The sequence below is a fragment of the Anolis sagrei genome, chromosome Y (genome assembly GCF_037176765.1).
Source record: "Anolis sagrei isolate rAnoSag1 chromosome Y, rAnoSag1.mat, whole genome shotgun sequence".
In the NCBI taxonomy this organism is placed as follows: domain Eukaryota; kingdom Metazoa; phylum Chordata; class Lepidosauria; order Squamata; family Dactyloidae; genus Anolis; species Anolis sagrei.
The window spans coordinates 63227203-63253071 of record NC_090035.1 but is presented as its reverse complement, the minus strand read 5'-3'; the positions used below and the strand labels follow the sequence as shown (position 1 = coordinate 63253071).

Below are 25869 nucleotides of genomic sequence, written 5' to 3'. Positions count from 1 at the left end.
CTGCTGCAGTATTCCTAACTATTCCATCTTAGCTCTGCCTGACACATTTCAAGGCAGGAAATCCCACATTATCTGAGTGTGGACTCAGATAACCCAGTTCAAAGCAGATATCATGGTATTTTCTGCCTTGATATTCTGGGATATAGGTTGTGTGGAAGGGCCCTGGGGGAAAGTTTTGAAGAACTTGCAAATGAGACCTGTTGGGAAAGCAATGCATGCCCCTCCATCAGACTGAGTCTGGCAAGTTCTCTAGCCTCAGCCTGACGGAGGGGCATAGGAGTGTTTATGTACATGATTCTAACAGGCCATTGAATCTAATGTGTGCCTCACTTTTGGCTATATCAAACAGAGAAGTAAGTATGATGTAGTGGTCTAAGTGTTGGAGTATGACTCTAAAGACCAGAATTTGATTCCCTGCTCAGCCATGGAAACCCACTCGGTGAGTATATTAATAATATACTCTCAGCCTCAGAAAGCTCCATCTTATAGTCACTGCAAGTTGGAAACAAATTAAAGACATACAACAAAAACAACAACAATAAGAGGTACTTATTTTCCTCTGTCAATGAGATAATAATAATAATAATAATAATAATAATAATACTTTATTTATATTCTACCCTATCTCCCCAAGGGGATTCAGGGTGGATCACAGTACACAAACATGGCAAACATTCAAAGCCATTTTGGATAGACAATACAGAGACAGACCGAACAGAAAGAAGGTATGTTGTGTCAAAACCCAGCTTTTTTGGTCGCTTGGAAGGTTGTGCTCGAATCCAGCCATGGGGGGGGGGGGGGGTGCTGTCGCACCATCCTCTGTGATGAAGAACCATCAGGACTTCCTTCTTCCTTTTGGTCACTGGGCATTTTTCTAATCTTTTTCTTTATGGTGTCATAAAATACCTCCCCTGCTTGTTTTAGCGGTACCTAATTTCTCTAATTACAGCTCAAGCTGTTTTCAAACTGCTTCGGTCAACAGTAAGCTGGGCTGACATTCACGCCGACCCGGGGCTTCGAACTGGCAACCTTTTGTTTGGTAGATCTTATAATTGCTGGTGTTTTACCAGCTGTGCTAGAGCTCGGCCCAGATGACAAAGTTTGTTTGTTTTTTCAAAAGTTTTCTTTAGTAAATTCTCTGCCTGTGATCACCAAAATATCTAAAATATTCTAAAGCTGACTTTGACTTCTCTAGTAGATGTGGATCTCAAAGGCCTCATTATGGCTAAAAAGAAAACAAATAATGCTGAAGACCATGTAATGAACTCTATGAAGAAAAAGGACCAAATGTTTAATGTTAAAGGCCATTGTTTTCACATCCTGAAATGTACCTCTCCTTATTTTTTTCATAGATTTCATTTTGGAGGCATTCCCTCTGATGGACACTTATTGTTCTTGCTTTTACTGAAATATAGGAATTGTTTTGTTCTAGGCAAACCAGTGTCACCTTGCAGCATGGTCAACTGCAGGAAGAAGGAGCAGTGTAAGGTCGTAGAAGGAAACGCTGTGTGTGTGGCAGAGTCTGAAGCCATCTGCTGGGCTCAGGGAGACCCCCATTATCAAACCTTTGATGGAAAGAGATTTGACTTCATGGGCACCTGTACCTACACCATCGCTAAGACATGTAGCCATGATGCAACTCTTCCTATCTTCAGCGTTGAGGCCAAGAATGAAAACAGGGGAAATACCCGGGTTTCCTATGTTGGTTCAGTGACAGTAACTGCCTATAACATCACCCTCTCAGTTGCAAGAAATGAGGTTGGACTTGTTCGGGTAAGACTACAAGACAGTCTTGTTCTTTTTTTACTCTTGCTTGCCCAAACATATATGCTCCATTTGCTTCATGATTGATTTGTTTACATATCATACATAACTTTTCTCACAATTCATAATGGGAACGACATGATACTGAAAGCTCCTAATGTGGGGTGTACAATTCTGATATGTTAGCAAGTACTTTCGTTTGATGTGTGAGTCATCAACACTAAGGACCGAATCCATTTGTTGTTTGAAGCAAAATAGACGTACTTATTCGATTGGGTTTATCTAAATTTTTCACATTTCCAGCTGGGACGAACTATTGGACTCAGACTTTCTTTAGAAAAGGGAGTCAAGATTCGAATAGAAACAGAACACTAGATTAGGTTTTCTACCATAAGGCAATATTCTTTCTGGCTACACTTTGAGAGAGATTTCTTTCTTTCTTTACTTCACTTGTATACCGCTTTTCTCACCCCAGTGGCAGACTCAAAGCAGTTTCCAACATAATTATGGAAAAATTTAATGCCTCACATACAGAAACTGAACATCATGATAACATACTATTATCAATTAAATCATAAACATGGAATTACAACATATCAATATAAACATTACAAACATTAAAATTACATAATCCAACAATCAAAGTTAATACTGTGGAAAAGATGCAGAAACTTGGCCATATAGAAAGATATTTTATTTTTAAAAATGCTCAATCTAAAGATCATAGTGCGGTGCTAAAATGTGACTTTGAATTGTAAGCCCATCTGACATTCAAATGAGAAGGTAATTAAGCATGCTGTAAACGGTAAGCAGTCAGAAGTAAATTTAGAAAGTAATATTTGGGCAATATATATGGAGTGTTTCCTAAGACAAAAGAGCTTTGATAGAACTTCTGAATCTTTTTTATGACAATCAGCACATCCATGACAAATCACTCTATCTTATATTTTTGTTTTTTATAATAATAATAATAATAATAATAATAATAATAATAATAATTTATTTGTAATCTGTCCTGTCTCCTCAAGGGGACTCAGGGCAGTTTCCAACAGAAAAATGGCAAACATTCAGTGCCAAAGATTATGATGATGATGATGTATTTCTAGTCTGCACTCTTTCCCTGAAGGGGCTCAGAGTGGTTTACAGACACAAAACAAAAGGCAAACATCCAGTGCCTCAAATGAATACAAACCCACCTCAAAATAATATATGATAATGCACAGAAACAACAGTAAACTTACAACAAAGAATTGTGCATTGAGATGAAAATAATAAAAAACAATCCAATAAGGCATAGAAAACTAAAACATGAGTAAAACATTATAACATATACCTTAAAATAAATTATTATACAATTACATTAAAATGGCTAACACCAGTATTCATTTAAGATGTATCGTAGCAGCCATAAAATACAAGTGGGTTAGCCAGCGTGCCAATGGGTTAGAATGTCCTAATCCTCCTCTCCATATGCCAAAGTGCATAAATGTGTTTTCAGAAGTTTCTTAAAGGAGAAGAGGATGGGGGGCATTTTTATTTCTTTAGGGAAGGAGTTCCACATACGGGGTGTGATCATGGAGAAGGATCCCTCTCTTGTTCCCACCATCCGAGCTTGTGATGGGGGTGGGACCAAGAGGAGGTCCTCCTCCGCTGACCGCAGTGCACAGGATGGTCTGTATAGGGAGGAGCGATTAGTCAATTAACCTGGACCCAAACTATTTAGGGCCAGTAATCAATAAACAAACTAAAACTAATAAACAAAACAATATAAGAACTTATAACAAAAAAAAAAACCAAGATATATAAATAATTAAATAGAACATAATCAATCCAAATCAATTAAACATACACCCACATAATAATGATCTAATAAAGCTAAAATACTTTACAATTATTTAATAAGGGCTGCAGCTCAACAAACCAGGGTAGGTCAGCCTGTTTCCAGTTAAAGGTATAATACATGATGTTCTAGTCTTCCTCCTCTCCATAAGCTAAAGCATGTAAGTGTGTTTTCAGTTGTTTTTTAAATGAGAGGAGTGTGGAGGCCATTTTTACCTCTTTGGAGAGGGAGTTCCAGAAGCAGAGCAATCACGAAGAAGGCCCCCTCTCTCTTTCCCACCAGCCGTGCTTGAATATGGGGTGGGACCAAGAGCAGAGCTTCCTCCGCAGACCGCAGTGCCTGAGCCAGTTTGTAAATGGGGATGTGGTTTGTCAAATAGTTTTAACTGTTTTAACCGAATTGTACAGCAATTCAAAATAGCTCTACTCTCACTCTGCCTGCCTCAGTGGAGCATAAACTACCTTAAGCCATTTGTTGTGCTTGACCTTTGTCTTGCAGGTGAATAGCCAGCGTTCCCGGCTCCCTATCTCCTTGAAAGAAGGAAAACTCCGTCTCTACCAGAGTGGGGGCTCTGTCTTTGTTGAGACTGATTTCTCACTGAAAGTCTCTTATGACTGGAACAGCTATCTGGTGGTAAAGATTTCCAGTAGTTTTTCAGAAAGTGTGTGCGGCCTTTGTGGTAACTACAATGAAAACCCTGCTGATGACTTCACTTCTCCAAATGGAGCCTTGGTTTCCAGTCCTGTGGAGTTTGGGCAGAGCTGGAAGGTGGAGGATGGGGACCGGTTCTGCTGGGATGACTGCCGCGGCGAATGCAAAACGTGTTCCTCAGAAATGACCAACAAGTATAAAGCTGAACCGTTCTGTGGCTGGATCACCAAAGGAGGGAATGGCCCATTCAGCCAGTGCCATTCTGTGATTAACCCTGAGATCTTTTTGGAAAACTGTGTTTATGACGTCTGCTTGAATGACGGCCTCAAGGAAGTCCTATGTGAGGCTCTGAAAAACTATGCAGAAACTTGTCAGAGAGAAGGAATTGCTATTTCTGACTGGAGAAAACCCACTGGTTGCTGTGAGTATTCTTGGAGGATGAGCACAGAGCACATATTTTATCCAAAATGTATTATATTATATCACCAGACATAGTGTGATCTGGGCCCCTTCTACACTGCCATATAAAATCCAGATTATATGCCTTGAACTGGATTATATAGGAGTGTAGACTCATATAATTTAGGGATGGGTGTTGTTTTTGTGATGTGTTGGGGGAAGCATTAAATTTCATTGTACAAAACACAGTAAAGTTATTATATTCTACTCTATTCTATCTGCTTTGACAATCTGGATTATATGGCAGTGTGGAAGGGGCCCCATAGGCTTCTCCTAGGTAGGATATTTTTCTTGGCTACATGAATATCTGATGTGTTTTTATTCTCTGGACAAAATTTGGCACAAATACCCAATACACCCACAATTAAATACTGGTTGGGTTCGGGGCTATTAATTTTGTCATTTGGGAGTTGCAGTTGCTGGGATTTATAGTTAACCTACAATCAAAGAGCATTCTGAACTCCACTAATAATGGAACTGAACCAAACTTGGCACACAGAACTCCCATGACCAAGAGAAAAAAACTGGAAGGATCTGGTGGGCATTGACCTTGAGTTTGGAAGTTGTTCTGCCTTGGTTAGACCACACCGGGAATATTGTGTCCAATTCTGGGCACCACAATTGAAGAGAGATATTGACAAGCTGGAATGTGTTCAGAGGAGAGCGACTAAAATGATCAAGGGTATGGAGAACAAGCCCTATGAGGAGTGGCTTAAAGAGCTGGGTATGTTTAGCTTGAAGAAGAGAAGTCTGAGAGGAAACATGATAGCCATGTATAAATATGTGAGAGGGAGTCATAGAGAGGAGGGAGCGAACTTGTTTTCTGCTTCCCTGGAGACTAGGATGCGGAACAATGGCTTTAAACTACAAAATTTTAAAATACTGAGCATGACAAGGTGACATATAACTAGGATGGGTATTTGGAGAGAAATGGAGTGAGTAGACAATCCTAGAAGGTATTAAATGGTTGTGTTGTTAAAGTGCAAAGTATGGAACCCTGCGCAGATGGTCGGTCAATGCGCATTGACCGACCGTCTGTGCAGGGTTCCATACTTTGCACTTTAACAACACAACCGTTCAATGGTAAGGCTTCCTGCAAAAATGGAACTGTAGAGGAGAATCTACTGAACAAGCCAGTACCTGCCGCGTACCAGTACTTCCATCTGTTGAGGAGTTACGAAGGTGGAGGCATTACTTTTCATTCAACCCTCGTAGTTTAGGGCTTTATAGGTAACGACCAGCACTTTGTATTTAGCCTGGAAGTGGACCGGCAGCCAGTGGAGCTGTCACAGCATGGGATTCATCCTCTCACGATACGGCACTCCAGTTAGCCCCACATAGAGAGCATTGCAGTAATCCAAGCTGGATGTGACTAAGGCGTGGTCTGCCATGGCCATTGTACTAGCAAAACATACTGTATCATAGAAGTGCCATGTCCTTTTCTCATGGATTCTTGTCTCTTATCTCTGACAGCTCTACCTTGCCCTGAGAACAGTCAGTACAAGGCCTGTGGACCGCCATGCCCAGCTACTTGCAATGATCCAGCTGGTCCCAAGAACTGTTCCTCACTGCCTTGTGTGGAGACCTGTGAGTGCAATACAGGCTTTGTCTTGGAATCTGGAAGATGCATCCACAAGTCTGCTTGTGGGTGTGTATTTGAGGGCAAGCTCTTCTCTCCTGGTGAGCAATTCTGGGCAGATAGCACATGTACAAGACACTGCACCTGTGATCCACAGACTAAGCAAGTGAAATGCCAACAAGGAGGTTGCAAGACTGGGGAGCAATGCAGGGTAGAAGGGGGCATTCAGAATTGCTACCCCACCAGTTTTGGAACCTGCTCTGCTTCAGGAGACCCTCACTACCTTAGTTTTGATGGCAAGAGGTTTGATTTCCAGGGCACCTGCATGTACCAGTTGGTTGGATTGTGTGAAAAAAGGAAAGACCTTATGGATTTTCAAGTTCTTGTCCAAAATGACCACCGAGGCAGCCAGTCTGTGTCCTATTCACGGCTTGTGGAGATCCATATCAATGGGACTGCCATTACAATTAGCAGAGAATACCCTGGAAAGGTTAAGGTGAGTATTTTGGGCATGATCCCTTTGCAGGGGCTGGTTAGCTTTTGAAATATTTCAGCATGGTGTCTTGTTCTGGTCCTACATTTTGCATCATATCATTATATATTATTCTATACTGACCTAAAGCACTGATGTTTCTAATCTAGCTCAAATAACCTTCAGAAATGTAAGATGTGGAAGTAAACATTTCTTTACTGGATTACATGGAGAACACTGGTATGAGTTGTTTTATTACTAAGGTTTTTTTAAACCAATACTTTCATAATAATAATAATAATAATAATAATAATCTTTATTTATACTCCACCACCATCTCCCCACTGGGGACTCTATATTTGATCAAAGCTTTTAAAAGAAATAGTAAAACTACCTTGCTTTATTGATTTATGATAAGGAACTGTTGCATTGTTGGTTTCAGAAAAGCAGGTAAAGGCCAAATATTGCTGTATTTGCATTTGGAAAAAGCCATAGCAATCTGTAACTCTAGGGACCTCATCATACTGATCCCCCCCCCCCCCCGATTTATTGGCAATCACTGGCAAAATGGAAGGTGCGCATGGTACCCCGCATTGACCTGCACAATCTCTCTCTTTTCCCCATCACATGGGGGCTTCTGGGCACATTGGCACCCTATCCCTTCCCTCATCAGACAGGGAAAAGTGTGGCAGTGTATCTCCCTCTGTGAACCATTTCAGACGTTAAGATTGTCTGGGGACAGCCTGCTTTCGATCCCACCTCCTTCGCAGGCGTGACTGATGGGGATGAGAGACAGGGCCTTCTCATTGGTGGCCCCTCATCTGTTGAACTCCCTCCCTAACAAGATTAGATTAGCCTCAACTTTCCTGACATTCAGGAAAAAAATTAAGATGTGGTTGTGGGACCCTGCTTTTGATGCAGTGCAATAAGGTTTTGTTTTTGTTTTTTCCGTGTCAGGAGCAACTTGAGAAACTGCAAGTAGCTTCTGGTGTGAGAGAATTGGCCTTCTGTAAGGATGTTGCCTGAGGACATCCAGATGTTTGGATGTTTTATCATCCGTATAGGAGGCTTCTCTCATGTCACCTCTTGGGAAACTAGAGCTGACAGAGGGAGCTCATCCACACTCTCCCCGGATTAGAAACTCCAACATGTTGGTCATTAATCCTACTGGCATAAGGGTTTAATCCATTTATGCAGCCCTAGATTATGTTTTGGATGGCATGATTTGAACTGATGTTTTAATTTAATTGATGTTTTAATAATTCTTGTTTAAGTTGTTTGGTTTTTGTAATTGTAATTATTTATTTGACACTTGTATGTATGGCATCAAATTGCTGCCTGTTGTAAGACTGCCTTGAGTCCCCTTCCAGAGTGAGAAAGGCAGAATGTAAGTATGGTCAATAAATAATTAAATAAATAGCTACATTGGCATTTCCCTCATCAGACCCCGGGGGGGGGGGGGGAGGCCAAAAACTGCAGGTAGCTCCAAAAGGCAATTCCCTTATTGTGGTTGGCAAGGAAGTGACTTGCAATGCTTCCTCGCCACTTCGGCCATCAATGAGGCAGGCCACACAGCCTGCGTCATGTAATGGAGTTTGACTGGATCTGTCTCTGAAGAGGAGTTCCAGTGTCATAAGGCACCCCAAACCCCTTGTGTGATGAGATGGTAGATCAATATGCAAATATATTTGAGAAGACACTTTATGCTTTTCTGGGTATGAAAGTCTGTATGTGTATCTTTTTGGTGTTTCTTACTGTTTTCTTTTTTGCTCTGGTGAAACCGTGCATTACAAGGATGCTTCTATCATTTGAACGTTTCTTCCCCCCCCCCCCCCAATGGTCTTAGATCAATGGTTTGCTGACCAGTCTACCATACAGCATTGAAAACCAAATATTAGTGTATAGAAAAGGACAAGAAGCAGTGGTTACGACAGAATTCCATCTGACAGTCACTTTTGACTGGCAAAGCCGTGTCACTGTGATGGTGCCCAGTACTTATGCTGGTTCCCTTTGTGGCCTCTGTGGCAATTTCAATGGCAACAAAAACGATGATATGACCATGAAGGATGGAAGTGTCACTTCAAATGCACCGGCCTTTGGTCAGAGTTGGAAAGTACAGGAGATACCGGGCTGCACGGAAGTGGACAAAGGAGAATGCTCTGGGCTTTCAACCATCGAGGACCACCAGCGGAAACTCAATACGGGCTGTGGGCTTATCCTGGCCCAGAAAGGCCCATTCAGAGAGTGCCATAACAAGATTGATCCAGAAGGATACTTCCAAGACTGTGTGTATGATTATTGCTTCTTTGATGGCCAGCAAAGTGTCATCTGCCAGCTTATTGCAAGCTACGCAGCAGCCTGCCAAGCTGCAGGGGTGACTATTTATGAGTGGAGATCTGACACCTTCTGCAGTAAGTACATCTATCCAGAGCCACCTTTTTGGGTGGCCTAATCACAAGCAAAGGGAGACTAAAATGGAAAGGAAAGCAACAGTGTTTTCGTATGCTATGTTAAATGAGATCTGTAAGCAACCATAGTCTGGCTTGAAGATGCCTGATGAAAGAACTCATTTTATCTCCATGCTAAGCATTCAGTATTAGACTCATCAAATTCAAAAGAGCATAGGGTTTTAATAAATAAATAATCTATATCAATACAAATGTAATGTTTGTTTGTGGGATTAACATAACTCAAAAACCACTGGACAAATTGACATCAAAGTTGGACACAAGACACCTATCAGGCCAACGAGTGACCATCACTCATAAAAACACTGAAAAAACACAGCGAAAGAGACGTAAAAAGCCAAAAATTAAAAAAAAACATTACAACGCATGCACAAACCACATATGTATGCTAACACACATATATACACACATATACACAAATATGTATGCACACATATACTCATATATACACACACAAAACACATATACACAGACTGAGCCACAGCAATGCATGGCAGGGGACTGCTAGTAATAAATAATAATAAAACTTTATTTATACCCCGCCACCATCTCCCCAAAGGGACTCAGGGCGGCTAACATGAGGCCAAGCTCAAGCAATTACAATAAGGCAAAATAAAATGCATACAAAACAGACGGTAACATCAAATAAAAATGCTTAACAATAACATAATAATATAATAACATAGTGACAATAACATAATAAAACAAAGTATTAAATGATAGAAGAATTAAATAAGGGCAAACTAGGCCAGATGCAAAGGGTAAAATTGTAAAACCCATGGGTGAGATAGATAGATAGATAGATAGATAGATAGATAGATGATAGATAGATAGATAGATAGATAGATAGAAAGAAAGAAAGAAAGAAAGAAAGATAGAATACCGTGTCTGGTGAGAGAACTCGGGTTAATCTCCACTAATGGGTGAGATAAAGTGCATCAGAAAGACAAACTGGCACTGGGACAGGACCTGGCATGGAAATTACTTATTCTTTCTTCAAAAGCACACTGAAAAGGCAGGTTTTTAAACTTTTCCTAAAGGCTGCAAGGGTGGGTGCTTGCCTAATCTCCCTGGAGAGCGAGTTCCAGAGCTGAGGGGCCACCATGGAGAAGGCCCTCTCCCTCGTCCCCACAAGGCAGGAGCGAGAGGAGGGCCTCCCCTGAAGATCTAAGGGATCATGCAGGTTCATGGGTTCATAAATTGTGTGAGATGATATCACCACTGAAAAGAAAGGAAACATGTATTTATTTCCCTGGGCATGGATGCATTAGGGAGTGGTTGATGCAGCTGCCAGCTAAAAGATCTTCAAACCGACTATGTAGAGCTTTCAAGTCCTATTAGGATGTCATTCTAGAGCTTTTATCTAGCCAAGTACTTATCACTTTTTTCATTTCCCTTTCCTTCCAATCCGGCAGGTCTTTCTTGTGCTCCAAATTCCCACTATGAACTCTGCGCTCGGGACTGTGGCCAGACTTGTGGCAGCTTCTACGTCCAAGTCCCTTGTTCGGCTGAGTGTCGGGAAGCCTGTGTGTGTGATGAGAACTTTGCACTGAGTGGCGATAGTTGCGTCGCTCTATCACAATGTGGCTGTTTCTATCAAGGTCGCTATTATTCAGCAAGAGAGTCTTTCTACCCAACATGCCAAGAGTGCTGCACTTGCCAAGCTGGGGGGACCGTTACATGTTCAGCAGTCTCCTGCGGTCCCAATGAGGAATGTAGGCTGTCAGGTGGCATCCGTAAATGCTACCCTGTTGGCAATGCCACCTGTTCTGCCTCTGGTGACCCTCACTACCTTTCATTTGATGGCCTGGCCTTTGATTTCCAGGGCACTTGCACATATACTTTAGCTGAGACCAAAAAAGACATCCGTGCCTTGACTTCCTTCAGTGTTAATGTGGAGAATGAGCCTTGGGGGAATGGGAAGGTCTCGGTTACCAAGATGGTCTCTGTCAAGGTCTATGGGATTGTACTTACGTTAATGCAAAACACACGGGGACAGATTAAGGTGAGTCTTATGCAATGTGGAAATGTCAGCCCTTAGATCTTTAGGATCTTACTTCTTTCTCTGGTATTGTCTTGGTTCACCCATTAAATTGGACATTGTAATTAAATAATATTGCAAAGGACTCTCTTCTCCATCAAGCAGACAACTGAAAATATAAAGCCCATTCTTAGATTTTCTCTGCTCTGATGGGAACAGCTACCCAAAACCATCTGCCCTCTACAGTTTTTTAAAATGTTTTTTTTCTTTTCATTTTTTTAAAAAAATATACATAACTATAATTACCATACTTTTCCCCCCTTTTTCATCGGACGCAGTGTTCTCTGTTCCTTCTCTCTGTTTCTCTGCACTGCCAAAATGGAATTTCATGGAGGCCACCATATAGTGCAAGACCATTTCTGATGGGACTCAGTATAACTCCGTTTTGGAAGTGTAGATAAACTGAGCCAAGAATACCTTTTGAGAAGTCAGGTGTTACTCAACTCCAAACGGGTGAAATTGGGGAGAAGATGGACCTTGATGGGGAAAAGATGTGGGATGCTGGCCATTCCAGAAGACAGAACTTGATGGAAAGGAATGGAGGAAAGGGAATGATAATTCCCTCAGCTTTCCTCCAGCGTTTCCCCACTTCCCCACTGCTCATGGGATGACATCCCAAAAGTGGTCTTCTTTTGCCTTTTTTGGCCATCCCCCACTTTTACCTTCTCCTCAATCCTTTGCTTCAACCCCTCCACGCCCCACCCCCCCAACAAAGCCAATATTCTGTGCAACAAGAAAATTGTCATCTTCTTTCCCTTAGGTGAATGGTATATTCCAGCCACTTCCTATTACAATTGCTTCTGAGAAGCTCAGAGTCTATCAACATGGCACTAAAGTCCTGATGAAAACTGACTTTGGCCTCACTGTGAGCTATGACTTGGTTTACCATGTGACAGTCACTATCCCAAGCACTTACCAGGGCCAGGTGCAAGGCCTATGTGGGAACTACAATGGGCAGAAAGATGATGAATTTCTGCTCCCTGATGGCAGCAAAGCCTCCAATGCAGCTGCTTTTGGGGTTGCTTGGAAGGTTTCGGTCCCAGGGGCAACTGGAGCCTGCTCAGATGGATGCTCAGGAAGTGACTGCCCCACCTGCGAGGAAAGGAAGAAGCAAGTTTTCAAGCAGCACAACTACTGTGGCATCCTCACAGCATCAGATGGCCCCTTTAGAGCCTGCCACAGCAAGGTGGACCCTAGCGTGTACTTCAGTGACTGCATTTATGATCTTTGCGTGGGCAATGGAGACAGGCCAGTCTTGTGCCAAAGTATCCAGAGCTATGTTTCTGCCTGCCAAGAGGCAGGTGTCTCCGTTGAGTCCTGGAGGAATTCATCATTTTGTGGTGAGTACTGGAGACTGTGCACTGGGGTATGCATAGGATGAGAAATGAAACAGGATTATTACCTGACCTTACATTCTAATATTTAGGCCAGAGCTTTCCAAACTATGTGTCATGACACATTAGTGTGTTGGCTGCAATGTGTAGATGTGTCACACGAAGGTAATGAGAAATCTCTGAGTCTTCGTGAAGTAAGCAATACATAATATTTTAAAATGTATATAAATGAAAGGTTTTCCTGAAATATGTTTTGTCCCCAAACATTTGTTTGTTTGTTTGTTTACTTTATTTCTATCCTACTCTATCTCACTCCACGGGGGACTCGGAGTGGCTTACAGTTTGGCAAAATTCACATATTACAATTAATATGCCTGCATCTCATATAAGGAGTTAGTTTAATCTCTAATTTGCTAGTAAAACTGGATTACCATGGCACAGTGAAATGATGCATATCTAGAAAGTGTGTCACCAACCTGAAATGTATGGAAAGCTCTGAATTAGGGAGTCCGCTTTTTTAAAGTATTCATGTCATAAGGTTGGGGGAAGTAAAGAAATGTTTTCCCATCTATGTTTTGATCTTCAAAATAAAGACTGATGAATCTTCCAGAAATGCAGACACCCCAAACCTAGGACTCAAAGCAAACTGGTTTATTTACTTTGAACTATCTAGGATACTTAACTCATTTTGAGGAAGTCCATATTACCACTCATTTGAAGCCTATACTACAGTTTGGCATGAATCCATCCCCTGTGAATTGTCGAAGGATTTCATGGCTGGAATCACTGGGTTGTTGTAGGTTTTTTGGGCTAAATGGCCATGTTCTAGAGGCATTTTCTCCTGACATTTCGCCTGCATCTATGGCAAGCATCCTCAGAGGTAGTGAAGTGAGGATGCCTCTGAGGTTGCTTGTGACAGATGCAGGTGAAACGTCAGGAGAAAATGCCTCTAGAACATGGCCATTTAGCCCGAAAAAAACCTACAACAACCCATCCCCAGTGACTTAGAAGCTCCCAACTCACATAACTTTTTGCATTCTCCAGTTAGACTTACATAAGGGCCTTTTTGACTTTGTGACAAGGAGAGGACTTTTTTTTCTTTTCCAACTTTGTACAACTTCTGGTATGTGCATAGTGGGTGTAATAAAAGCGAATGGTTAGGAATTTAGAGCATATGCTTTGTTATTACATGGAAACATTTCCCCACCTGCAATATAGCTTAGGTCATAGAGGCTACTGCGGTCATAAACCACAATTTACTTAGCTTGTGACACTGATAAAAGATTATAACTTCCTTTCTATTTGCATTATTGGAATTAGGGTTCGAGGTAATACAATAAAGTCAATATTATAAACACATTGTTAATATTTTTTTTCTATTGCTATCTCACCCAGGGTTTTAACGTTTTAACATTTTAACATTTTATCTTGCACCTTTGGCCTGCTCTTTGTATTTGATTTCTATTATATTGTTCTGCACTGTTTATTTCATTTTGTTGCTTCATATATTTTGTTGTGATGTATTTTTTCTTTTATTTTGTGTATTATTTTTGAGCTTGGCCTCATGTTAGCCGCCCCGAGTCCCCTTTCGGGAGATGGTGGTGGGGTATAAATAAAGATTATTATTATTACTAGCTGTACCCGCCACGCGTTGCTGTGGCCAACCTTCCCTCCCTCTTTGTCTCCTTTCTTTGGGAGGAGATATAGTGCATGCACACACACGCGCATACACATATGGGTGTGGATAATATGGCAATGTCTATGTTGAAAGGAAGTTGTGGAGAATACCTACATGGATGTTAATTTTACTATATTTCCTCAACTCTCCCCTCAAATACACACAGTCACGCGGGAAATAAGTGGCTCTGGTGGCGTGGATGTCTTGAGGGGTTATTGTGGGGATGATCTTGCATGTGCATTAATTCCACTATATTTTCACAACTCCACACACCCATATGCGGCCACTGTTGCTCTGCCAACATGTGTATGTTGTCAAGTTGTAAAAGATAGATAGATAGAATGATTTTCAATTCATACAGCAGTTCAAAAACATGGAAATGTGAGTAGAGCAATAGATACCACTCTGGCAGGAAGGTAAGGGCGCTCCATGCAGTCATGCCAGTGGCCACATGACTTTGGAGGTGTCTATGGAAAACGCCGTCTCTCTCCCCCCCCCACCTCTCTCTCTCTACCTCTCTTTCTCTACCTCTCTCTCTCTCTGTACCTCTCTCTCTCTACCTCTCTTTCTCTACCTCTCTCTCTCTCTCTGTACCTCTCTCTCTACCTCTCTTTCTCTACCTCTCTCTCTCTCTGTACCTCTCTCTCTCTACCTCTCTTTCTCTCTCTCTCTCTCTCTCTCTCTACCTCTCCCCCTCTCTCTACCTCTCTCTCTACCTCTCCCTCTCCGTCTACCTCTCTCTCTACCTCTCCCTCTCTCTCTCTACCCCCCCGGGCTGTGCAAGGCGCGCTCTCCCCTCTTTCCCATGCTTCCTTCTTTCTTTCCCCCCTTCTTCCTTTCTCTCTTTCCTCCGTTGCCACAGCATGCAAGGAGGAAGGTGAAGGGGAAGGGGTCATGGCGCCATGGAGATCGCCTGGGAAGTTCAAGGGGAAGGAGCGAGGGAGAGAAGGAAAGAGGCAGGAGGAGGAGGAATGAGAAGGAGAGGAAGCTGCCTGAAGGGAGAAAGGAGGAGGGCTTGCAAGCCTTGCAGGGAGTTTCCTTCCTCCCTCTCTCACTCACACACAACCGTCAGGAAGAAATGCCTCTTTTGCGCCTGCTTGCCTCACCTTTAAAAGAAAAAAGCAAAGAGCAAGGGGAAGGCGAAGTTGTGTGTATGTGTGTGGCCATGTGTGCGGGATAGGCTCCCGAGTATGCTGCCGTGAGCGAGGAAGCTCGCACGCACTTGGCTCTCAATGCTGTAACGGTAGCTCTTCCCTTGTGTGGATTTTTGGGGTGTCTGCTGTTTCTTTGGGGGTTTTTTTGAGTGGAGGACAGGGCGCGCGCGCGCGTGTGTGTGCCGCGCGGGGGTGTGTGTGAGGGGCCATGTGTGTGTGCGCGCGCCGGGGAGTTTGCGCCAGTGCGCATGCTCAGTTGTTCTGCCGTTTTTTGTGGTTGTTGTTGTGCGGTTTTGTTTTCTGAGTGGATTAGTTTGTACCTAGTGGGTTGTTCTTGGGGCATGGCAATTTTGGTAGAGTTTTGTGGAGGGGTTTTAGAGTTTTGTTTCCTCGTTGGACGCCAGGAGGAAATTTATAGATATAGATTATTATTATTATTATTATTATTATTACCATCTAGAGTAGACCTATACACACAAACACATACACACATCTTTTTATTCCATCTGAAATAGCAAAAACATTTATTGGAAAAAAATCTCATTTGGGTTTCACTCTCTTAACCTAGCTCTGAGCTGTCCCGCCAACAGCCACTATGAGGTATGTGCCGATGTCTGCTCCACCAGCTGTGCCAAGATCACAGACCGCCAACCGTGTCCAGAGACCTGTGCAGAGGGCTGCCAGTGTGATGAAGGCTTCTTCTTCGATGGCTTGAGCTGTGTCCGTGCAGAAAGCTGTGGGTGTTTCCACAATGGCCGCTACTACAAGGTAGGCTGAGACTTCTGACCTGTATTTTACTCAAACATCCCTTCTGGAAAAGGGCCCTATTACCTTATTTATGAATTAGGCTTTATTTATTGGCTTTATGTTTTTTTCAGCCCCAAAATACAAGAAACTGATAGTATCCTCAACATTTCTCAGGGCAGTGATTCTCAACCTTCCTAATGCTGTGACCCCTTAATACAGTTCCTCGTGTTGTTGTGACCCCCAACCATAAAATTATTTTTGTTGCTATTTCATAACTGTAATTTTGCTACTGCTATGAATTGAAATGTAAATATCTGATATGCTGGATGTATTTTCATTCACTGAACTAAATTTGGCATTTATACCGGAAAACACCCAAATTTGAATACTGGTGGGGTTTGTGGGGGATTGATTTTGTCATTTGGGAGTTGTAGTTGCTGGGATTTATAGTTCACCTACAATCAAAGAGCATTCTGAACTCCACCTATGATGGAATTGAACCAAACTTAGCACACAGAACTCCCATGACCAACAGAAAATGCTGGAAGGGTTTGGTGGGCATTGACCATTAGTCTTAGAGTTGTAGTTCACCTGCATCCAGAGAGCCCTGTGGAGTCAAGCAATGATAGATCTGGGCCAAACTTGGCACAAATACTCAATATGCCAAAATGTGAATACTGGTGGAGTTTGGGGAAAATAGATCTTGACATTTGGGAGTTGTAGTTGCTGGGATTTATAGTTCACCTACAGTCAAAGAGCATTCTGAACTCCACCAATGATAGAATTGGGACAAACTTTCCACACAGAGCCACCATGCCTTGAAGGGACTCACTGGCACAGCCTCACACACTCTACCTTACTCACACAAGTGCACCACGCTGCCGTGAGCTGAGCACATCTGCTTTCCCCTCCTCACTTGGAGTCTCAGAAGCACCTCCACCCCCCTTGGCTGAGAGGCTGGCCAATCATAGTGAAGAGGGGCTTTTGGTGGGAAGATTTGCTGTCTGTTTCCAAAAAGTAGGAGAAGGACAGGCAGAGAGATCTTCAGCCTTCTCTGCCAAAGAGGTTCCTAAGACCATCAGAAATATATGTTTTCTGATAGTCTTTGGTGACCCCTCTGAAACCCCCTCATGACCCCCCAGGGATCCCGACCCCCAGGTCGAGAAATGCCGTGTTAGGGGTTTTGTCTGGCATTTTTCTATGTATCTTAAAATGCCTTAGGTCTTATCTTTGAAATATAGAAGAGGGAGAATCCCTACTTAGTAAATTCTTCTTGCTACAAAAGGTGCATCAAATGAGAAATTGTTCATTTTCAATATCGTACCAAAATAATAATAATATAAAACTTTATTTATATTCCATCCTATCTCCCCAGGGGGACTCAGGGCGGATTCCAACATACATCAGCAAACATTTAATCCCTCCATAAAACAACAAGTACCAACATTATAATCCCAGAAAAACCCCACATATGAAAACAACATTAGGATCTAACATCAGTAAATTGAACCAAGCATAATCAAACAAAAATTATATAATGATGTAAAATCTGAACATAAAACATTCACATTAATTTACGAATGCCTTTGTTTATTTATTTGTATTTATTTATTTTGTGTCAAAAGCATTGTTTATTGATAAATGTACACATTATTTGTTCCAGTATTATTGCCCCAACTTTTCATTATGTTAAATTTCCTACCAGCCAAATGAGAAGGTTCTTCTGAATGCATGCCAGGACATCTGCACTTGCATTCCAGGATGGGGGGTAACCTGTGAATCCCACACATGTGGCACCGGTGAGACCTGCAAGATCCACAATGGAGTCCTGAGTTGCATCAATAAGGGTAAACAGATTATTTCAAGCACATTGATTGCTAAAAATTGAGTTAAAATCTTAACCAGATAGCTATATGTTTAAGGTGCATATTCTAATATTTATGCTTGGCGAATAGACCACCCTGTTCCACTCAAGGTCTATCACTGAGAACACAATGAATGGCTATGGTTCTCTTTATTATTGATACCAACTTTCTTCTGCAGAATCTTATATTTCCAGCATGGTTTGGTGGTTTGAGCATTGGACTACAACACTGGAGACTGAAACTCATTAGGTGACCTTGGGCAAGTGGCATTCTCTCAGACACAGAGGAATAATAATAATAATAATAACAACAACAACAACAACAACACTGAGTACAGTGCCTAAAGACCTTGGCCTGCACTTAAACACAATCGGCGCTGACACAATTACCATTTGCCAGCTGCAAAAAGCCACCTTACTGGGATCTGCATGCATTGTTTGCTGATACATCACACAGTCCTAGACACTTGGGAAGTGTCCGATGTGTGATCCAATACAACAGCCAGCAGAGTGTCTGCTGTTGACTCATCTTGTTGTGTTACAAATAACAACAATAACAACAACAATAATCTTTTATTTATGTCCTGCCACCACCTGCCAGAAGCACGGGGCAGCGTACAAAACATTCAAGGTGTGACATGCAAAATACAAGTGCAAAACAAAGCATATACACAGACAATAAACAATCAACAAACATCATACATTCATAGTATCCCCTGGTCAAAACAATAAAATACAGCAATTGCTGCAGATAAAACAGCAGTATTTGATCTCAGCAGTAAAAAAAAGTGCCAATAAAGAATCTATCGGTCCTCATATATATTATTAGATAATCTATACATGGTCAAAGTCAGGAACACAATGACAAACAAATCTTGCTAGAAGCCATTGTGATGGGGTCTCTTTAAGGTGCCTTAAGTCAGGAGTGGAAGTTCCCGGTGGCACAGTGGGTTAAACCACTGAGCTGCTGAACTTGCTGACTGAAAGGTGGCCGGTTCAAATCTGGGGAGCGGGATGAGTCCCGTTGTTAGCCGCAGCTTCTGCCAACCTAGCAGTTCGAAAACATGCAAATGTGAGTAGATCAATAGGAATCGCTCTGGAGGGAAGGTAACAGAGCTCTATGCAGTCATGCCGGCCACATGAATTTGGACAATCTATGGACAATGCTGACTCTTCAGCTTAGAAATTTAATTGAGCACCATCCCCCAGAGTCAGACACAACTAGACTTAATGTCAAGGCAAAACCTTTACCTTTACCTTTAAGTCAGGAATGACTTGGATGCACACAAATCCAACAATTGGTGAAGTCAGAACTTGTAGTACAGGAATTGTGACCGCTCCTCAAGCTTCAAAAGCCACTCTAAACTTAGTTCTAATACATAACCTGGAAAAAATTGATTATATAACTGCTTCATACCAACACAGGCCATTATAGGCTTCTCAATAGTCACAACATGTCATTTGCTGCCCCATTTTGAGAATACCTGAGTACCACTTGGCAGTACATGGTTTCTCATCCGTTCTCATTACAATTAGCACTGATACATGGATGTACCTATTGGTTCAAATCTGTTTAAAACACACCCTGTCTTTACATCTAGCATTCACTTTTGTGTTTTCCTTCCATTTCAGATCCGTGTAAAGCTTTGCCATGCCGAGAAAAAGAAACATGCAAAGTTAAGGATGGTGAAGCCCAATGTGTCCCGGACTTCACAGGAACCTGCTGGGGTTGGGGAGACCCGCATTATAGTACATTTGATGGGCTGAAGTTTGATTTCCAGGGCACTTGTTCTTACACCATTGCCAAATACTGTGGAAATGACTCTTCACTAGTGCCTTTCTCTATCGATGAGAAGAATGACAATAGGGGCAGCCAGGCGGTATCCTATGTGCGTCTGGCCCACATCTATCTGCATGGATATAAGATCTCCATCTACAAGCAGGAAATTGGAAAAGTCAGGGTATGTCAGCTGGTCATATGATAAAAGACCCCTCCGGTGTATAAATGAATTCATTAGATTGCTGTGAGTTTGGGTGGTATGGCCATGTTCCAGAAGCATTCTCTCCTGACATTTCACCCACATCTATGGCAGGCAACCTCATTGGTTGTGCGGTCTGTTAGAAACTTGGCAAGTAAGGTTTATATATCTGTGGAATGTCCAGGGTGGGAGAAAGAACTCTTGTCTGGGGGGATCCTTTGTTGGGAGGTGCTAGTTGGCAACACTAAAAAAAACAGGGGAATTCCAGACATGAAACAATCAAGGCCAGCTAACACCTTCTAACAAAGGATTCCCCCAGACAGGAAGCAGCCAGTCTTTGAAGGTACAAGGCCATTAAGTGCTAATCAAGGTGGCCAATTGCAACATTCACACTTGCCTCAAGCAGGCAAGAGTTCTCAAGCAGACACTCCACAGATATATAAACCTCACTTGCCTAGTTTCCAACTGACCTCACAACTCTAAGGAGGCCTGCCATTGATGTGGGCGAAATGTCAGGAGAGAATGCTTCTGGACCATGGCCATACAGCCCAAAAAAGTACAACAACCCAGTGATTCTGGCCATGAAAGCCTTCGACAACACAACGAATTCATTGTTGACACTTCACATCCCCACAAACAATTATCATGGCTCCATCCTACAAAATCTTAGAATCTGTAGTTTGGTGAGGAAATTAGAATTTTTTGAGGAAGAGGTCTAGCACTGTAGTCTAGAGGAGCAGACTAGAGTTGTCTAGGTACCTGCTCATCATAAAATTGTGATAATAGCTAAAATCAATATTAAATATTAAGCAATGGGGGTGCAGATGTCAAGAAACTTTCTCCCCTTTTGGAAATCTATTCCACCCCAAAAACCCTTCTAAACAGCTTCATCTTACATTATGCTAGCGCTGTTTCCCCTAGAGCTGGTTTTTCCTGTGCTTGCTTAGCTGTTCCTCTTTCCTAAGCTCATGGTAACATGGGGCTGTTGATACAGCTGTGCAATTCTTTGAAAACCAAAATAATAATTATTTATCTGTTTTGTTTTCATTCTTCATTTCCCAAGATAAATGATGCAATTGTGAGCCTGCCACTGAATCTTGAGGATGGGAAGATCAGGCTTTACCAGAGTGGTTCCAATGCAGTTCTTGAGACGTATTTTGGACTCCAAGTTACATATGACTGGAACTGGCATCTGGTAATCACTCTTCCCAGCAGTTATTATGGAGCCATGTGTGGGCTCTGCGGAAACTTCAATCAAAACCCAGGAGATGACATGACCTTTCTCAATGGGACCAAGGCTCCCTCCATTGTAAGCTGGGCCAGCAGCTGGAAAGTGAAGGACCGGGACCCTTTCTGCAGGGATTACTGTCAAAGTAATTGCCCAACATGTGATGACAGCAAGAGAGACTTGTATGGCGATGAAGGCTATTGTGGACTGATCAGCAAAACTTCAGAAGGACCCTTCAGAGAATGTCACTCCATAGTCAATCCAGATGACTTCTTTGATAGTTGCATTTATGATGTGTGCCTAAATGGAGGAGCCCAGAACATCCTCTGCCAGGCCTTGGAGGCTTATGCTAAGACCTGCAGAAAAGCGGGTGCCACCATATATGATTGGAGGACACCCTCTGGATGTGGTGAGTGTTCTTTCTCCATGTAGACCAGTGGGTCCCAACCTGTGGGCCATGAAACCTAAATAAGGGTCCATGGGTCTAGATGGTTAAATATGATTTTCTGTGGGCAAAGAGATGGTGACTACTGGATGGTACATGTTCTGTATCAGAAACTAGAGCTGATGTGTTCTATCCAATGCAATTTTATGAATCAGCACTCCTAATAACTGAACTGAATCTAAAGTTGTCCAAAAACTGATTCGTAACCCTTTTGGTTCTAATGTTGGAGAGCGGACCCTGGTCAAAGTGGTCTCTGGTCAGAGTGGTCTCTGGTCAATGTGGTCTCTGATCAAGTGGCCCCTGGTAAAAAAAAAGGTTGGAAACCACTGAATTAGACAATAGCTTTATTGTAATTTGGATGACAAGATCATAGCCTACAGTTCTTGTATCAGATGCGAATGTTTCTGTATACACGTAATGTCAGTAAGGACATCCAGCTTTGCCCTATGCTGTTCCAGTTACACTGCTATTTCTCTTGTTTTCATACTGCCTTTCTTTCTCACTGGTTTTTCTCTTCTGTCGCCCTCAAATATTTTCATCCTGTACTAGTTTCACATGGACACGATCTTCTGTGTCACTTTTTTCTTTTGCTCTCTTCCCCTCCATGTACACAGTCCATATAATGCAGATCAAAGCTGGCTCAAGAATACAGTGTCCAAAAGATGTAAACCACCAATATAATATAAAGAGCTGGGCATGTTTAGCCTGCAGAAGAGGAGGCTGAGAGGAGACATGATGAGGGCCATGTATAAATATGTGAAGGGAAGTCATAAGGAGGAGGGAGCAAGCTTGTTTTCTGCTTCCCTGGAGAGTAGGACGTGATACACTGGCTTCAAACTACGGGAAAGAAAGGAGACTCCACCTGAACATTAGGAAGAACTTCCTGGCTGTGAGAGCTGTTCAGCAGTGGAATTCTCTGCCCCGGAGTGTGGTGGAGGCTCCTTCTTTGGAGGCTTTTAAACAGAGGCTGGATGTCCACCTGTCAGGGATGCTTTGAATGCAATTTTCCTGCTTCTTGGCAGGTGGTTGGACTGGATGGCCCACGAGGTCTCTTCCAACTCTATGATTCTATGATTCAATATGCACTGTAGTGTGCATCAAGTCAGAAACAAAAAAACTCACAAGAAAGTCTATAATAAGTATGTCCTATGCAAGGCTCAAATCTGAGACCGAAACATGGCAAGTGCTTTTCAGGACAGCCCTAGTGTTGACACACTTTACAAAACCCCAGAGCACGGGTGGACAGAAGGTAAATGAGCAACCCCCACCCCATAAACTATATCATTACCATGGGAATGCTTACTTTATGCCCCTTTGTTTCAATTTCCTGTCCCTTTCCAGTGCTCAGGGCCATTATTTTAATCATGTAATTGCCATGTAAATTCATATGGCTTTATACATGGTGTGCATGCAGGGCAGAGATAAATGCTATGATTTAAAAACTCTACAGCTGGCAACCATGACATCAAGCACAACTGTGATTTCACTCATTGGATAAAAACTTACAGTAGTAGCAAATTCATCCCATATATATATATATATCTCCAGCAAAGGATCACCGCCTTGTCGGGGCGCTGGAGCTTGAGCACCTCAATGATGTCATGAGCGAAACCGTGAAGGGACACCCAAGACGGGACGGTCGTGGCAGAGAGGTCAGACCAAGCGTGATCCCTGGGGAAGGCAATGGCAAACCACTCCAGTATCCTTGCCAAGAAAACTAAATGGACCAGTACAACCCGAGATATGTCGGTATGCCATTGGAAGATGGGACTCCCAGGTCGGAAGATGGCCAAAATGCTACTGGGGAGGAGCAGAGGATAAGTTCAACTAGCCCCAGATGTGATGACGCAGCTAGCTCAAAGCCGAAAGGAAGGCTAGCGGCCGACGGTACTGGAGGCGAACGACGAATCCGATGCTCTAAAGATCAACACACCATAGGAACCTGGAATGTAAGATCTATGAGCCAGGGCAAATTGAATGTTGTTATTGGTGAGATGTCAAGACTAAAGATACACATTCTGGGGGTCAGCGAACTGAAATGGACTGGAATGGGCCACTTCACATCAGATGACCACCAGATCTACTACTGCGGACAAGAGGAACATCGAAGAAATGGAGTAGCCTTCATAATTAATAAGAAATTCGCTAAAGCGGTGCTTGGATACAACCCAAAAAATGACAGAATGATCTCAATTCGAGTGCAAGGAAAGCCTTTCAACATCACAGTGATCCAAATATACGCCCCAACCACAGCTGCTGAAGAAGCAGAAGTAGATCAGTTCTATGAGGATCTGCAGGACCTACTGGATAATACACCAAAAAGAGACATTATTTTCATTACAGGAGACTGGAATGCAAAGGTGGGAAGTCAAATGACAACTGGGATCACAGGCAAGCATGGTCTGGGAGAACAAAATGAAGCAGGACGCAGGCTGATAGAATTTTGCCAGGAAAACTCGCTGTGCATAACGAATACTCTCTTCCAACAACCTAAAAGACGGCTTTACACATGGACTTCACCAGATGGTCAACACCGAAATCAGATTGACTACATCTTTTGCAGCCAAAGGTGGCGGACATCCATCCAGTCGGTGAAAACAAGACCTGGGGCTGACTGTAGCTCAGATCACGAACTTCTTATTGCCCAATTTAGAATAAAACTAAAGAGATCAGGGAAAATACACAGACCAGTTAGATATGATCTCACTAACATTCCTAGCAAATATACAGTGGAAGTGAAGAACAGATTTGAAGGACTAGATTTAGTAAACAGAGTCCCAGAAGAACTATGGACAGAAGTCCGCGACATTGTTCAGGAGGCGGCAACAAAGTACGTTCCAAAGAAAAAGAAAACGAAGAAGGCAAAATGGTTGTCTGCTGAGACACTGGAAGTAGCCCAAGAAAGGAGGAAAGCAAAAGGAAACAGTGAAAAGGGGAGATATGCCCAGTTAAATGCGCAATTCCAGAGGTTAGCCAGAAGAGATAAGGAACTATTTTTAAATAAGCAATGCATGGAAGTGGAAGAAGACAACAGAATAGGAAGGACAAGAGACCTCTTCCAGAAAATTAGAAACATTGGAGGTAAATTTCAGGCAAAAAATGGTATGATAAGAAACAAAGATGGCAAGGACCTAACAGAAGCTGAAGAGATCAAGAGAAGGTGGCGAGACTATACAGAAGATCTGTATAGGAAGGATAACAATATCGAGGATAGCTTTGACGGTGTGGTGAATGAATTAGAACCAGACATCCTGAGGAGTGAGGTTGAATGGGCCTTAAGAAGCATTGCTAACAACAAGGCAGCAGGAGACGACGGGATCCCAACTGAACTGTTTAAAATCTTAAAAGATGATGCTGTCAAGGTGATGCATGCCATTTGCCAGCAAATATGGAAAACACAAGAATGGCCATCAGACTGGAAAAAATCAACTTATATCCCCATACCAAAAAAAGGGAAATGCGAAAGACTGCTCCAACTTCCGTACAGTGGCCCTTATTTCTCATGCCAGTAAGGTAATGCTCAAGATCCTGCAAGGAAGACTCCAGCAATACATGGAGCAAGAGTTGCCAGATGTTCAAGCTGGGTTTAGAAAAGGCAGATGAACGAGAGACCAGATTGCCAATATCCGCTGGATAATGGAGAAAGGCAGGGAGTTTCAGAAAAACATCTACTTCTGCTTCATTGACTATTCTAAAGCCTTTGACTGTGTGGATCATAATAAATTGTGGCAAGTTCTTGGTGGGATGGGCATACCAAACCACCTTGTCTCTCTCCTGAGGAATCTGTACAAGGACCAAGTAGCAACAGTCAGAACTGACCACGGAACAACAGACTGGTTCAAGATTGGGAAAGGCGTACGGCAAGGCTGCATACTCTCACCCAACCTTTATAACTTGTATGCAGAACACATCATGCGATGTGCGGGGCTGGATGAATGCAAAGCTGGGGTGAAAATTGCTGGAAGAAACATTAACAACCTCAGATATGCAGATGACACCACTCTGATGGCCGAAAGCGAGGAGGAGCTGAGGAGCCTTCTAATCAAGGTGAAAGAAGAAAGCGCAAAAGCCGGGTTGCAGCTAAACATCAAAAAAACCAAGATTATGGCAACAAGAATGATTGACAACTGGAAAATAGAGGGAGAAACCGTGGAGGCCGTGACAGA

The 25869-nt window shown here is 42.6% G+C and overlaps 1 protein-coding gene across 1 annotated transcript in view; it reads left to right on the top strand.

Moving 5' to 3' along the window:
* Positions 1-1455: 1455 nt before the first annotated feature.
* Positions 1456-25869, top strand: part of LOC132780617 (IgGFc-binding protein-like) — a 39734-nt gene continuing 15320 nt past the window's right edge. The window contains 10 exon segments of the mRNA XM_067462401.1: positions 1456-1773; positions 4103-4595; positions 6188-6789; positions 8612-9176; positions 10649-11238; positions 12035-12614; positions 16009-16208; positions 17893-18034; positions 19684-20012; positions 21094-21667. Coding sequence (XP_067318502.1) covers positions 1456-1773; positions 4103-4595; positions 6188-6789; positions 8612-9176; positions 10649-11238; positions 12035-12614; positions 16009-16208; positions 17893-18034; positions 19684-20012; positions 21094-21667 — 4393 coding nt within the window.